The 14,518-nt window shown below is 49.4% G+C and overlaps 1 protein-coding gene across 4 annotated transcripts in view; it reads left to right on the plus strand.

Annotated features, from left to right (window-relative positions):
- PER2 (period circadian regulator 2) overlaps window positions 1–14,518 on the plus strand; it is a 57,038-nt gene that overhangs the window by 39,317 nt on the left and 3,203 nt on the right. For all 4 annotated transcript variants that reach the window (XM_072640505.1, XM_072640506.1, XM_072640507.1 and 1 more), the window contains 9 exons: window positions 191–284; window positions 1,029–1,191; window positions 1,284–1,396; window positions 5,489–5,695; window positions 6,258–6,512; window positions 7,310–8,184; window positions 9,418–9,604; window positions 11,082–11,274; window positions 12,861–13,011. In XM_072640505.1, coding sequence (XP_072496606.1) covers window positions 191–284; window positions 1,029–1,191; window positions 1,284–1,396; window positions 5,489–5,695; window positions 6,258–6,512; window positions 7,310–8,184; window positions 9,418–9,604; window positions 11,082–11,274; window positions 12,861–13,011 — 2,238 coding nt within the window. The remainder of the gene's footprint in view (window positions 1–190; window positions 285–1,028; window positions 1,192–1,283; window positions 1,397–5,488; window positions 5,696–6,257; window positions 6,513–7,309; window positions 8,185–9,417; window positions 9,605–11,081; window positions 11,275–12,860; window positions 13,012–14,518) is intronic.

A 14,518-nucleotide genomic window follows, 5' to 3' on the forward strand; every position in this document is an offset into this window, starting at 1 on the left:
CTGGTGACCACAGCATGGCAGAAGTACAGAAGGTCACCCCTAGCTTCTCCGACACAGGAGTCTCCAGAGCGCTGGGCCCAGTTTCATGCTGGGGGGACTGGTTTTCTGCCTTTGTGCTATGATTCCGTTGAGTTTAGGTGACCTAGAGGGGCAGCGTCTCATGAACACTACTTTTGTTGTTTCCTTCAAGAATGCCCGGAAGGGGATTGGTAAAGATGCCCAGAAGGTAACAGGCAAAAGCGCCATTCCATTGGAGAGTGAAGACATGAGGAAGCCAGCTTCAGGTAGGGAGCCTCCTGCCATGGTGAGGGGCTGACCAGAGGGGCAACCCTTAGTGCTGTCTGAGACAGCCAGATGTTAGGGATGGAAGCCTCGAGAACCTCTGCTGGGGGGAGGGGGAAGGATGCTCACCTGGATGGTTGTGATTAAATTGACCTCCCCAGACATCATGCTTTGCTTCTGCTGCTGCTCTGAGGACCCAGATGCTTTGGCATGTTGATCTTGCTTGGTTTTGAGAGGTCTCTGGTCTCTGTTCTTACTGTTGGCCTCTGGAGGCCAATGCAACCACTGTTAGTGGCTTCCTAGAGCTGGCAGCCCTTCCCCGTTCTAGCATCTGGTGGCCTCAAGCCTCAGAGTGCTGCATCTGAAATGGGGGGAATGGGAAGAAAGACCTGTGAGGGCATTAGGAGCTCTGCCACTGTGGGGTATGGAGTGGGGAGCTCTGAGAGCTAACTGGAGGTGCTATATGAAACTTGGAGCTCAGAAGAAAAGTCAGGTCAGCAGTCAGTGCTCCTGAAATGCTCTGCATGAAGCTGGTTCTTAATGCCAAGAAAGGAATGAGATTTCCAGGGGCAGAACAAGGCCAGAGTTTATGGAGCCCCTGATTACAAGGAGGAGAGTAGAGTGGAGAAAAGACTCCTGATTGCATCTTCATGTGGAATTAAAACATTGGAGTCTTATTAACTTAACCGAGTGTTATTCTTTTGAGACAGGTGACAAATGGACAAACCATTTTGCTATTTTTACAGAAAGTCAGACTCATTTGATTGGTCAAACCAAAACTGTATTGGCTCCTGAGAAGGACAGTGGAGGCCCTGGCTTGCCAAAAAATGTGATGACAGAGGAGCTGGCCTGTAGGAACCAATCTGCGTACTCCTACCAGCAGATAAGCTGCTTGGACAGCGTTATCAGGTACCCAGCCTCCTTAGGTCATTTCTCATTAGTCCTGTGATGAGGCCGACTCTTCATTTAAGACTTTCCAACCTTTGTCCCCCCCACCCCAGGTACTTGGAGAGCTGCAGTGTGGCTGGGCCCCTGAAGCGGAAGTGTGAGTCCCTGCCTGGTGTGGCAGATGATCAGAAACCTGTGGCAGAGTCAGGACCACCACCAGCAACAGGTGATCCCAGCTTGGGCTCTTAGCTGGGCCTTTTTTGAGTTTGGCCAAGTAACTACTTATTTTGAAATTCTTGGCAAGAGAACCTTTTTTTCTTTTTGCCATAGAGAGATCCTAGTCAGCTTCTTAATGGACCTGGGGAGGTATGTGCTGACTTTTTTAAAAGTCTAAAACATGGTTGAAATAACTTCCTCAGAGCAAAGAGGAGGCTTTTAGATTTAGAGGTGGAAGGGACTGTGGAGACCAGGCCCCTCCTTTGGCATCTGCTCAAATGCAGACAGATGGAACTCGAACCCGGGTCTGCTCACTCTATTTCTGCTTTTCCCTGCTCTGGAGTGTGCGGAGTGATGTGCATTTGGGGCCAATGGCAGGAGCCCCTCACTGATTCAGGGAGCTGCCAGAGGCTCAGATTCCCATCAGCTGTGCGTACTGTGCCCGAGTCCCCAAAGTATGAGGTGCGGAGAAGTCTGTTCCTACCGCCATCTCCCTACCTTTGCACATACTGCCCGCCCTCCTCATCACTGCCTTTTAAAATCCCCCTCAGATACCACCTTCTCAGGGCCTTCTGTGCCGCTGCCAATAGGTGGTGCCTCCTTCCATGCCTCCCTCCCATCACCTTGTACTGATCTTGTATACACTTAGATACAGATGTCTTCTCCCCTGCTGAGGGTGGAAATTACTCATCTTTGTGTTTCTGTCCTTGGCACATAGTATGTGGTTACTAAAAGCTTCCTTGTTGATAGAATCCACATTTGGAAGTGCTCTAGAGGTCTTACAGAGCTACCATTTCCATGACATCAGAGGACTCATTTATGATACTTAAATTTAGTATAAATCATATTAAAGAGTTTGCAGAGTGCTTGTTAAGTGTTGTAAAGCCATCGCCAGCATGAGCAAATGGCACATTGTGGAAAAAAGGGGAAAACTCTTGTTGTAGCAAGAACCTGCAATAGGCCCTTTCCTTATGGGTGAGAAAAGAAGAAACTGCTGCTTCTTCAAGACTGAGCAGATCTGGGAGGAGCCAAGATGGCGGAGTAGAAAGACACACATATGCTAGCTCCAAACCCACAGCCCATAAATTACCTGTAAAAAAGAACTCCCAACAAGTTCTGGAGCAGCAGAAGCCACAGAACAATGCAATGGAGGAGATTTCTGTTCCACAGAGAATTGAAAAACTGACCCAAAAGGTCCGTCTGCGCACCAGACCTGGAGCAGAGCCCAGCCCTGCCTTGGCCGCGTGGCACCAAGAGGAGCAGATCTGAGCAGGCTTCAGGGACGGAATCTCCAGTAGCTGCGCAGGTCCCTCCACCCACAGGAGCTGGGGGTGAGTGAGGGAGTCTCTTTGGGTGGCTGAGAGGGGAGTGGGGTGTCCCCATAACTCAGGCTCCCTCGGGAGGCAGCAGCAGAGGTGGCAGCAGATAGGAACTCCCAAAGCAGGCAGGAGCTTGGATCCATTGTTGAAGATCTCCTCGTAAACCCCCTGAGGGAACTGAGCCCAGTGTGGTGGCCCTGCCCCAACCCGAGCAGCTGAACTTAATCTCACACTGAACAGCAGCCCTGCCCCCACCCAAAGCTCTGAGGCTGGGGAGCAGCATTTGAATCTCAGACCCCAAGCACTGGCTGGGAGGATCTGGAGGCCAGGTGGATGTGAAGAGGAAGCTCAGAAGTCAAGTCACTGGCTGGGAAAATGCCCAGAAAAGGGAAAAAAAATAAGACCATAGAAGGTTACTATCTTGGTGAACAGATATCTCCTCCCTTCCTTTCTGATGAGGAAGAACAAGGTTTACCATCAAGGAAAGACACAGAAGTCAAGACTTCTGTATCCCACACATCCAGAATAAATATTCAATGGGCTCAGGCCATGGAAGAGCTCAAAAAGGATTTTGAAAAATCAAGTTAGAGAGGTGGAGGAAAAACTGGGAGGAGAAATGAGAGAGATGCAAGAAAAGCATGAAAAGCAGGTCAACACCTTGCTGAAGGAGACCCAAAAAAATGCTGAAGAAAATAACACCTCGAAAAATAGGATAACTCAATTGGCAAAAGAGGTTCAAAAAGCCAATGAGGAGAAGAAGGCTTTCAAAAGCAGAATTAGCCAAATGGAAAAGGAGGTTCAAAAGCTCACTGAGGAAAATAGTTCTTTCAAAATTAGAATGGAACAGATGGAGGCTAATGACTTGACGAGAAACCAAGAAATCACAAAACAAAACCAAAAGAATGAAAAAATGGAAGATAATGTGAAATATCTCATTGGAAAAACAACTGACCTGGAAAATAGATCCAGGAGAGACAATTTAAAAATTATGGGACTACCTGAAAGCCATGATCAAAGAAAGAGCCTAGACATCATCTTTCATGAAATTATCAAGGAAAACTGCCCTGACATTCTAGAACCAGAGGGCAAAATAAGTATTCAAGGAATCCACTGATCACCGCCTGAAAGAGATCCAAAAAGAGAAACTCCTAGGAACATTGTGGCCAAATTCCAGAGTTCCCAGGTCAAGGAGAAAATATTGCAAGCAGCTAGAAAGAAACAATTCAAGTATTGTGGAAATACAATCAGGATAACACAAGATCTAGCAGCTTCTACATTAAAGGATCAAAGGGCGTGGAATAGGATATTCCAGAAGTCAAAGGAACTAGGACTAAAACCAAGAATCACATACCCAGCAAAACTGAGTATAATACTTCAGGGAAAACAATGGTCTTTCAATGAAATCGAAGACTTTCAAGCATCCTTGATGAAAAGACCAGAGTTGAAAAGATAATTTGACTTTCAAACACAAGAATGAAGAGAAGCATGAAAAGGTAAACAGCAAAGAGAAGTCATAAGGGACTTACTAAAGTTGAACTGTTTACATTCCTACATGAAAAGACAATATTTGTAACTCTTGAAACTATTCAGTATCTGGGTACTGGGTGGGATTACACACACACACATGCACACATACACACACACTCACACACACGCACACACAGAGAGCACAGAGTGAATTGAATAGGATGGGATCATATCTTAAAAAAATGAAATTAAGTGGTGAGAGAGAAATATATTGGGAGGAGAAAGGGAGAAATGGAATGGGGCAAATTATCTCTCATAAAAGAGGCAAGCAAAAGACTTTTTAATGGAGGGAAAAAGAGGGGAGGTGAGAGAAAAACATGACGTTTACTCTCATCACATTCCACTAAAGGAAGGAATAAAATGCACACTCATTTTGGTATGAAAACGTATCTTACAATACAGAAAAGTGGGGGAGAAGGGGATAAGCAGGGTGGGGGTTGTGAGGGAAGGGAGGGCAATGGGAGGAGGGAGCAATTTGAAGTCAACACTCTTGGGGAGGGACAGGATCAAAAGAGAATAGAAGTAATGGGCGGCAGGATAGGATAGAGGGAAATATAGTTAGTCTCACACAACACAACTATTATGGAAGTCATTTGCAAAACTACACAGATATGGCCTATATTGAATTGCCTGCCTTCCAAAGGGAATGGGTGGGGAGGGAGGGATGAAGAGAAGTTGGAACTCAAAGTTTTAGGAACAACTGTTGAGTATTGTTCTTGCATACAACGAGGAAATAAGAAATACAGGTAATGGGGTATAGAAAGTTATCAGGCCCTACAGGACAAAAGAGAAGATGGGGACAAGGGAAGGGAGGGATGATAGAAGAGAGGACAGATTGGTGATAGGGGCAATTAGAATGCTCGGTGTTTTGGGGTGGGAGGAGGGAAGAAATGGGGAGAAAATTTGGAACCCAAAATTTTGTGGAAATGAATGTTAAAAGTTAAATAAATTAAAAAAAAAAAAAAGACTGAGCAGATTTTCCCAGCCCAATAGAGATGATTTAGCACCCCATGCGAGGATGGAATCCACTGTCAGAAGCCAAGTGCTTCCTTTCCTTTTCCCTGAGTGGAGCAGTGCATCCCCAGGGTTGAGCTCATGGGGCCGCGCAGCCCCCTCTGCAGACAGGAAGGGGTCCACTCTGTGGTTGTGACTGCTGAATGGATTGGCCATTTGGGTGGAGTGGAATGTGCTGACTACTCTGGGGTTTCCTTGTCACCCAGTTTCCATTTTTGTACTTTTTCTTGTTCCTTCTAAAGAGGAGACACCAGTGGTGAAAGTTCCCTTAAGTCCTGCTGTCGCCATCTTGAAGCCATCCAAAGCAAATGGCCGCCCGGCTGTCGGTGCCCACTTGACCCCCTTGGCTCTCCCTGGCAAGGCTGAGAGTGTGGTCTCCTTCACCAGTCAGTGCAGCTACAGCAGCACCCTGGTCCACGTCGGCGACAAGAAGCTGCAGCCTGAGTCAGGTGGGTTTGCCTCTGCCTGGGTCCCCTTCTCGAGGCAGGTTAGGTGACCACTTGAGGTTCCCTTGACTGTCTGAATGGACTGCGTGGCATGAGGGGCATTTTTATTCCATTTAAAAGCAAATGATAGAAAGCAGGCCAGTGTGAAGGCTTTGGTTTCCCCCAGAACAGTTCCCAGGACAGTGACAGGTTGGGCCCACTCCACTGACCAACTGTAGCTACCATCCTGTTGTGTGATGGATCTTAAAATCACTGTCTCTGGGGTCTTGAATCACCAGCAAAATATTAAATAGTGCTCAGTAAACGCATTTGAAGATTTTTCCACCACCAAGTTTAAAGCAGATCCAAGTCATCTAGCTCATCAAGGTTTTGCTCTGATATGAACATTTACTGAGTCATTTAAAAAGTCAAAAATGGGAGCATAGACATCCTTGTGTGCTGTGGACCTCATGAGCCAACATCACAGGAAAGAATGCAGAATCCCCTAGCTCTGTGTGGCGCCACGCCAAAGACAGAGCGTGGACAATGGCATCTGAGCCCTGTGTTTGTCTTCCTGTTCTCTCAGAGATGATAGAAGACCCTGCGAGTGGTGTGGAGTCACTGGACAGTGCAGCTGCCCCGTCCTCTCACTGCGACTCCAGCCTGGAGAAGGGGCCCCCCAAGAAGGTGGGCCTCACCAAAGAGGTGCTCGCAGTGCACACGCAGAGAGAAGAGCAGAGCTTCTTGCACAAATTTAAGGAAACAAGAAGACTCAGCACATTTCAGTCTCGCTGCCATTATTACTTGCAGGAGAGATCCAAGGGGCGGTCTGGAGAACGTGGTAAGTGAAGGACCTCCTGGGGCATCGCTGCTGCCCTTGCTTTAAAAGTAACATCTTACTTTGTCTTGAGTTTCTGTTTCATCTACCTTTCCCACTGTTTACCTCCCTTGGCCCTCTGCCAGAGATCAGTGCCCTGCAACAAAAACTAAAACCAGGGAGTGTCCAAGAGGCCAGTGCTTCCTGGGCCTTCTGCACCCATTGTCCTTCACCGCAGGACAGAGCAGAGGGAAGGGTTTGGTGGTTAAAATTCCACAGCATTCACTTTGGCGTGTTTTATTTTGGCTGTTGTTTCTGTTCACACTGTTGTGGGGTGTGTGTGTGTGTGTGTGTGTGTGTGTGTGTGTGTGTGTGTGTGTGTGTGTGTGTGTGTGTCTGTGTGTCTGTGTGTCTGTGTGTCTGTGTGTGTGTCTCTGTGTGTGTGTGTGTGTGTGTGTGTGTGTGTGTGTGTTCCCATATTAGAGTCCAGCCCATTCTGGGTAAGTCAAATCCTTTGCTGGGCAGGTTCTGCAGGTATTGGAACTGCTGGTCCAGAGAATGAAGGTGACCCCCAGAGCTCCCCATCTCATCCTCTTGCCTTCTCCTTCAGAGCAGTCGCCACTTATAGAAACCCTTGACTTGATGTACAGCTTTTAACTGTTCACAAGATTCCTGCCAACTTCAGCTCCCCCTGAAGGCTGGGATGCTTCCTGTACACTGGCCTCCTGTTGACTCCCAGAGAGGATTGAGTGGAAGGGACTCAGTATGCAAGGTGGGTCACTAAACAAAATCTAATTCAGGTCATTTTTGCATTATTTTAGTTGTTCGAGGACCCAGAAATAGTATTTCTGGAATGGATTCATCTTGGAAAAAAAGTGGAAAGAACCGAAAACAGAAGTCCAAGCGAATTAAGCCACAGGAATCATCAGATAGCACAACTTCGGGCACACACATCCCTCCACGGTCACTGCTGGTTGGCCTGAATTCTACGGCATGGTCACCATCGGATACTTCCCAGGCCAGCTGTCCGCCAGCCTCATTCCCTTCGGTGGTGCCCGCGTACTCTCTACCTGTTTTTCCATCACCAGGAATTGTCCCTGCCTCTGGAGAGGGATCGTCAGCCTCCCAAGCTCATGGACATGATTCGGGGAACTCTCAGCATTACATTTCCTTGCAGCCGCCAGCATTCACGGCCCCCCTGACCCCGGTAATGGCCGTCGTGTTACCCAATTACACATTCCCTACGATGAACCCTACTGGGCACCCACCGTTCTACCCTGGCCAAAGTAACTGTTCCCAGCATCCCGCGTGTGCTTCCCAGATGGTGTTTGCAGCCCAACCTGACTTCCCTGTTCAGACTTCTTGCTCATCTCAGACATTCTGCCCAGCACAGTCCTATAATTACCAGCCAAGTGAAAGGGAAAGGCCTCCTGCCTCCGGGGGCCCTGAAGGGCCATCGAGATCCATGACACCCCAGTCAACAGGAAGACAGGACCAAGCATCGCCACCGCTGTTCCAGTCACGCTGTAGTTCCCCCTTACAGCTCAATCTGCTCCAGCTGGAAGAAATGCCCAAGACTTCGGAAAGCACAATGGCTGCTGTTGCTGCATCACTGGCAGGACATGGCCTGTTGAGTGAAGGATCAAACAATAAAACGGTTGAGTTTGATGACGGCAAAAGAGCAGTGCCTCACAGAGTAAGCAATGAGTCTGTCTCCTAAAGAGCTGGGAACGGGTCTGAGTGCTAGGAGTCAGGGCCCTGTCCAAACTGCTTTTCAGCAGCTCTTGACAAGCCCATCAGTAAGGCCAGAGATAAAGCCTGGAAATCTGTGCTTTTGGATTCCATTCCAGCAAATTAGAATATTCTAAGCATTTCATTTTTGTCTTTTCAAAAAGAGCCTAGAATTCAGTGTTACTCAGGGAGGATAAAATACAATTTTAGAGTAACAACTTCAGTTCATTTGAAAGATGAGCTTTCAAACCTATGGGAAAGACAGTGGTCGTCAGTAGGGACTTTGGCAGGGCTATGAGAATGATCAGCTCTGTGCCTAAGAAAGCTTAGTGGGTAGTAGGGATTGGAGCAGGCAGTGTCCTTGAGGTGGCAAACCCATGGTGGTGGTGGTGGGGGCTGTCATCCCAGCCCAGGGGTTGCTGCAGTGACGGGGACATTGTGAAGAGAAGGGCAGAGGCAAGTCTAAGAGATCAGAGGGCCTGGAAGCCACCAGCAAGAGTAGAGAAGGTGAGAGTCAGAGATGACACTGGGACCTGCAGCATGAGTGACTAAAGGGCTAGTGAGGAGAGTCCTGGATTTGGGCCAGAGGACCTGGGTTCAGGTTAGCTCTGCAACAAAACTGCCTCTGTGACCTGGAACGAGTCCCCTTCTAGGATTCAGTTTCTTCATTGACACATGACTAGACCCCTTGTGAGGACCCTTCCAGCCCCAAATCTAGGATCCTCTTAACTGAAAAGAATAGCCAAGTCCACAGCCAAAGGTCTCCCATTGCCCACAGAACCTCAATAGCAGCTGGCTTTGTTCCCTTCTCTTGGGAAATGCTCCATTAATAACTGCTCTACTAAGAAATATCTTGGAGCTGTGCCTTCATTAGACCAACTTCTTAAGGCTTTAAAAACAAGGCAGCATTCATCAATCAGTCAACAAGCTTTTACTGAGAGTCCTATGAGCTAGGCACCATGCTGACCACTAGAGACACAAAGAGTGTAAGCTTCCCTCATGGAGTTTGTGTTCCAGTGACACAGAGAAGTTAATACAAAGTAAGTACAAATGAAATCGGGTCTGTACTGACTTGACTTCTTTTTACTTAGTCTTAGGAAATAGTGCCTCCAACTTGATACCTTTACTGTTTCAGAGGAAGGGAGACAGTGCTGAGCATTTCCCTTCACATAAACAGTCTTATTCTCTGTTTCTCAAGATTGACTCACCAATGGATGCCCACAACAGCGATGTGCTTTCTATGTCCAGTGACTTACTTGAGATTTTGCTGGCAGAAGATGGAGGCTCGGCCACTGGGTCAGCCTCCTCAGGGAGTGGTGTATCAGCTGCCTCTGAATCCCTGGGGTCTGGATCTCTTGGCTGTGGCACATCCAGAACTGGCACCGGTGAGTCATGCTGATGGAAATACTATCATTTTCTGAAAACACAGGACCTTTTGGACCTGCAGTTATTTCAGCCATTGTCCATTCTCTGTCCAGGTTCACAGTCTCTGCTGGTCTCTTTTTAACCTTACTGCAGCTAGTAATTCTTAGGGTTTTTAAAAACTGATCTATTTTGTTTTGACACAACAATACCTTTCTGATTAACAACCCCAGCATACCTTCTGCAAAAAACCAGGGGAGCAAAGCCGGTGCAGGTAGTGATTAAGGCAAGTAACCCTTAAGGCTTTCTTCCCTTGTGATTTTCCATTTTTTAATGGAAAGGGAAAAAGCGTGATTTTAATATCAAGTTTAATCATTGGTTCCCTAATAGCACCCAAGGTCAGATATAAGCCCCTTCACAATCTGGCCCCAGCCATCTCTGCAGTACCTCTCTGCATTGTCCTCTTGGTGTGCTCTGAGACCCAGCCTAACTGACCTGTGCTCCTCATACACAATGGACCATCTCCCATCTCCATGCCTTTGCCCTGGCTGTCCTTCAGCTGCTCCTTCCCCCTCTCTCTCTCAGAGTCCCTCTCCTCGTTTATGAGACACAGCTTAAGAAGCACCTTCTGCTTGGGCCTGGCGGTACATGCCTGGCATCCCTTCAAAGGAGGAGGCTGAGGCTGTCAGGTCTCTTGAGTTCAGAAGTTTGAGCGACAGCAGAGCTAAGACCTAGCCAGTCTACACCAATATGCTGAGCCCCTGGGGACAGGTCAAAGCTTGAGGGCTGATGAGCAGCGGGACTCAGCCTGTGAGTGGCCACTGGGTGAGATGGGGAGGCCTGGGCTTTAAAAAAAAATAGGAAGAGGAGGAGGAGGAGGAGGACCACCTTGTGCACATAGCCTTTCCTGATCCCCCTCCTTCCCTACCTTGGGCTGAGCCTCCCGCCATCTAGTCCTTGACAACTTCTATCTGTGTAGGTCCTGATTTCCCTTTAGAAGGCGCAGCGCCTAGAGAGCAGGGCCTGGTTTAAGGTTGTCTTTGTGTCTCCTATCCCTGGCACCCAGAGGTGCCTAATAACTGCTCACTGCCTGATGGAGCCTGCCCATTTCAGGCCAGCCAAGGGGCCCTTGGGGAGGTGGCAGGGAAGTCCTTGTGGGACTGACTGTGCTTGGACTCATCTACAACACAAATGAGGGAGAGGAGGCTGAAGGGGAAGCTTGTTCATGGTGGCCATTTGGAATCACCTTCAGAATCCTTAGAAATAGTAGCAAAATGCAGAGGGAGGGGAGGGTGCAGGGGTGGGGGTGGGCGATGGCCATCCTATAGAAATCTTGCCTTTGGATTATCCAGGTAATTTAAGAATTAAAAATAAACAAAAAATCATCTCTATTACTTCAGGCATTACTCCAAACAGCTGACCCTTCCTTTTCTTTTTCCTTCTCAAATCCTAAGAGATGTGGCGGGTTTTGTGACATGCGGGTTTTCTCTGGTTGTGCAGGCAGCAGTGAGACGAGCCACACGAGCAAATACTTTGGAAGCGTCGATTCCTCGGAAGACAGTCATCGGGCCAAAGTTGACGCCGGCCTCCCGGGCAGTGGGCACTTCCTCAAATGCGTCCTGCAGGACCCAGTCTGGCTGCTGATGGCAAACACCAATAATGACGTCATGATGACCTATCAGCTGCCTGCCCGGTGAGCATTGGGCTTCAGTAGTGGGGCCGTAGAGTGGTGAGAGAGCTCCCGCAAAGCCGGCAAGAGCAGGTCTCATCTCCTGCCTTTGATGCCCACTGACTGGGCGGCCCCGGGTATGGCAAGGCAGGACCTGGACATGCCCTGTACATATGAAGTCACAGACTCCCTACATAATTATCCAAACTCTTAGAATTGGTCATCTTTCAGAAAAACTAAGGAGATCCCAATGATGTCTGCTTTTCCCTAAAAGCTTTAGCCCTAACCTTAACGCTCTCTGGATGCCTCCTGCTGAGTTCTTGCAGGAGCCTCCTCAAGGACCTTCCTGCCTCTAGGCTCTCCTCCTGCCAGCCTGCCCTTCATTCTGCTCCCAAGAGATCCTCCTACAGCACTGGTCACCCCTGTGGCTCTCTCTCACTTCTGGGATCCAAGAGAAGCCTCTGTCTGGCTTGGAGCCCTCCCCAGCCTGGCCCCAGCCTCAGCATCCCCCCGTCCCCTCCCTGTCTTCCCACAGGCCCCTCAATGCCCATCTCTAGCTGTGCTGCCCCTCCAGTGCTCCTGCATTGGATCCTCCTTGTGCTCTGTTGCCTTCCCTCTCTGTGCTGTATGCACACATTCGTATGGTCTCTCCCAAGGGTGCCAGCACCCTTGGTTAGCTGGCAGCTGTTGTGTTAGAACATCTGCTTTGACCTGTGCTCCCAGAGAACTTTGCATAAGTGGACAGCCCATGGCATCCTCCCAAGCAGTGACTCTGGGAGGCAGGCAGCACGCTTTCCCAGAGTTGCTAGCAAGTGCTTATCCTCAAGTCCAGTGTCATCTTTGCACAGTTCCAAGCCCATTGTCCCAAACCCAGGGGAAGCATTTTAAGCAATGCAGGAAATTGAGGCTCACTCTTTTTATCACATCTCCTTGTCCTTAAAGGAATGAGCTTCATCATGTTGAGAGACTAGGGATATCAAGAAGAAGTGGGGCCCAGTGCCAAGCTGTGTCAGGGGCAATGTCTGCCAGTTGGTCAGTCAGTCCGTCCATGCAGGAGTTTGGGTCAGGGGCGATTTCTGTGGGCCAGGCTTGAGCAAGGGAAACTTGGTCTAGAGCTGAGCTTCCTGGGCAGGCTGGGAGCCTAAGGAGGGGAGGGGTCCCTAATCAGAATCATGTTTGTAAATGTGCACACGTTGGACTTGACCTTACAAAGGGAACCCATTCTCTTGAAATACAGCAGTTGTCATTTGAAAAAGAAAAAGAATTCTTGGAACCCCTGGCTAAGAGCTCTTGCTACAGAAAAACGCTCTGTGGGGTTTGATCCTTTTCAAGTCAATAACAATGTCACTAGTCTGCTATGAAATGAAAAGCTCTCCAGACTCAACTTCCCCTCCCATCTCTCAGTCAGCATTTATTAGTTTATTTAAGGAGGGAAATGAAAGTCACCACTCTCCTAATTGGCATGATCTGCCAGGCGGATTATTAGGGAGACCTTGGATTTTATGGGAAGGCTGAAGGAAAGGGCATTCAAGGTGACCATGCCCGAGGCCCAGAGGAGTGGGCAGGGCTGGGCTGCCCTGGCCTGAGAAATGTCTACATCTTTTGTTAAGAAATCTAGAAGCTGTTCTGAAGGAAGATCGGGAAAGGTTGAAGGTCATGCAGAAACTGCAGCCCAAGTTCACAGACGAGCAGAAGCGAGAACTGCATGCGGTCCACACGTGGATGCCCAGGGGAGGCCTGCCCAGAGCGCTCGACGTGGTGGTAAGTGGACCGCCTAAGGGCCAGCCAGACTCTCATCGTGTGTGACAGAGGCCACAAGGGGCACACACAGCACCGGGCCAAGTGTGGCCTCCCATATTTCCTAGCGGTGGAAATCAGGGGGGTGAGCAGAGCATTATGACCAGAGAGAGGCTCAGAGTGTGGGCACACAGAAAGATTCGTGGCTTCCAGCTAGACCAAAAAGGAGGAGGGAGATGTCATTGGGTGGGGAGGAGGTATCGAGTCAGGACAGGCCAGTCACCAAAGTGGGACGGGGTAGGGCAGGACCCTGGGGGGCTAGCAAGGCTGGCAGCCTGAGACCAAGCCAGAGCTTGCTGGGAGGCCTTGAATGCCAAGGAAAGACCAAGACAAGAGGAAGCAGCTAGAAGGTTTTCTTTGATTTCATCAACAGGAAGGGACCTCTTCAGGGGAAGGTTCGTTCTCTGATGCAAGTGAGCTATTCCTCTGTGACTTCCCACCTTAGAGTATTACCTGGGGTCCTCAGACCCTTCACTCACGACCACACTGCCAGTGTGTCAGAAGGAGGATTTGAACCCAGGTCTCCCTGCTCCCCAGACTAGCTCTTTATCCACTGCATCCTCTGTAGAGGGAGCCACTCGGTGGCCAGGACCTTCCTCTCTAGAAGTCCCGGGGCTGGGAGTGGGAGCAGTGTAGGGGGAGAGGAGGGAGCCTTCTCTGCCTCTGGCCCCAAGCACAAGCACCCAGAGGGCTTAGGACTCTGCTTTCCTCAGACCCACATGACCCAAAGCTGGAGAATAAGGAATCTATCCAGTGACAACAGTCACCTGATCCCTCATGTGACTTTAGGTAGCATTTCTCCTGTCCCTTTCATGTCAGCCAATCTTTTCAAGTCCAGTGCAGGGAAAATGAGGGGGCTGAGCTAATTCAGAAAATTACAGTCTAAGGTCCATCATGATCATCCAGTCTTCCCTAGACCTGAACAGGAATTCCCCCTGCCCCATCCCTGACAAGAGGCATCCCTCCTCCTCTTAAATACCTCCAATGAGGGGGAGCTCATCACCTTATGGGGTAACCTCAGCTGTTAGGAGTCACAGCTTTGCCCTAGACCACTTTTCCTGCTGCTCTTGGCCCCCAGGGGCCATGCAGGACACATCCCCAGTCCCCCTTCCAGGTGATACCTGGAGTCTAGGCTTCTCTCCATGAAGGTCCTTCAGTGAACCTCGAAGGTTCTGCCTTCTTTGTTCAGCCTGACTTTGTGTGGGGTTTTCTCCAGACCCTTTATGATGCCAGTCACTTCTCTGGATATGCTCCTTCCTGCAGTGAAGCCCACAGAACCCCACAAGGTCTGAGCAGGCAGACGACAGTGGGGCACTGAGGCCCAGGACCTGCCAGCTCATCCAACTGGGGTAGGGGACAAGACTTCACCCAGAGAATCACGAGGGACAGGAGAAGACAGGACTTTCCCCAGCCCTGGCCAGACTATGGCATCGGACCAGGCGAGGATGGCCTCTCACTGGCTACCTTGCTT

This window comes from Notamacropus eugenii, chromosome 2 (genome assembly GCF_028372415.1).
Source record: "Notamacropus eugenii isolate mMacEug1 chromosome 2, mMacEug1.pri_v2, whole genome shotgun sequence".
NCBI classification, from domain to species: Eukaryota; Metazoa; Chordata; class Mammalia; order Diprotodontia; family Macropodidae; genus Notamacropus; species Notamacropus eugenii.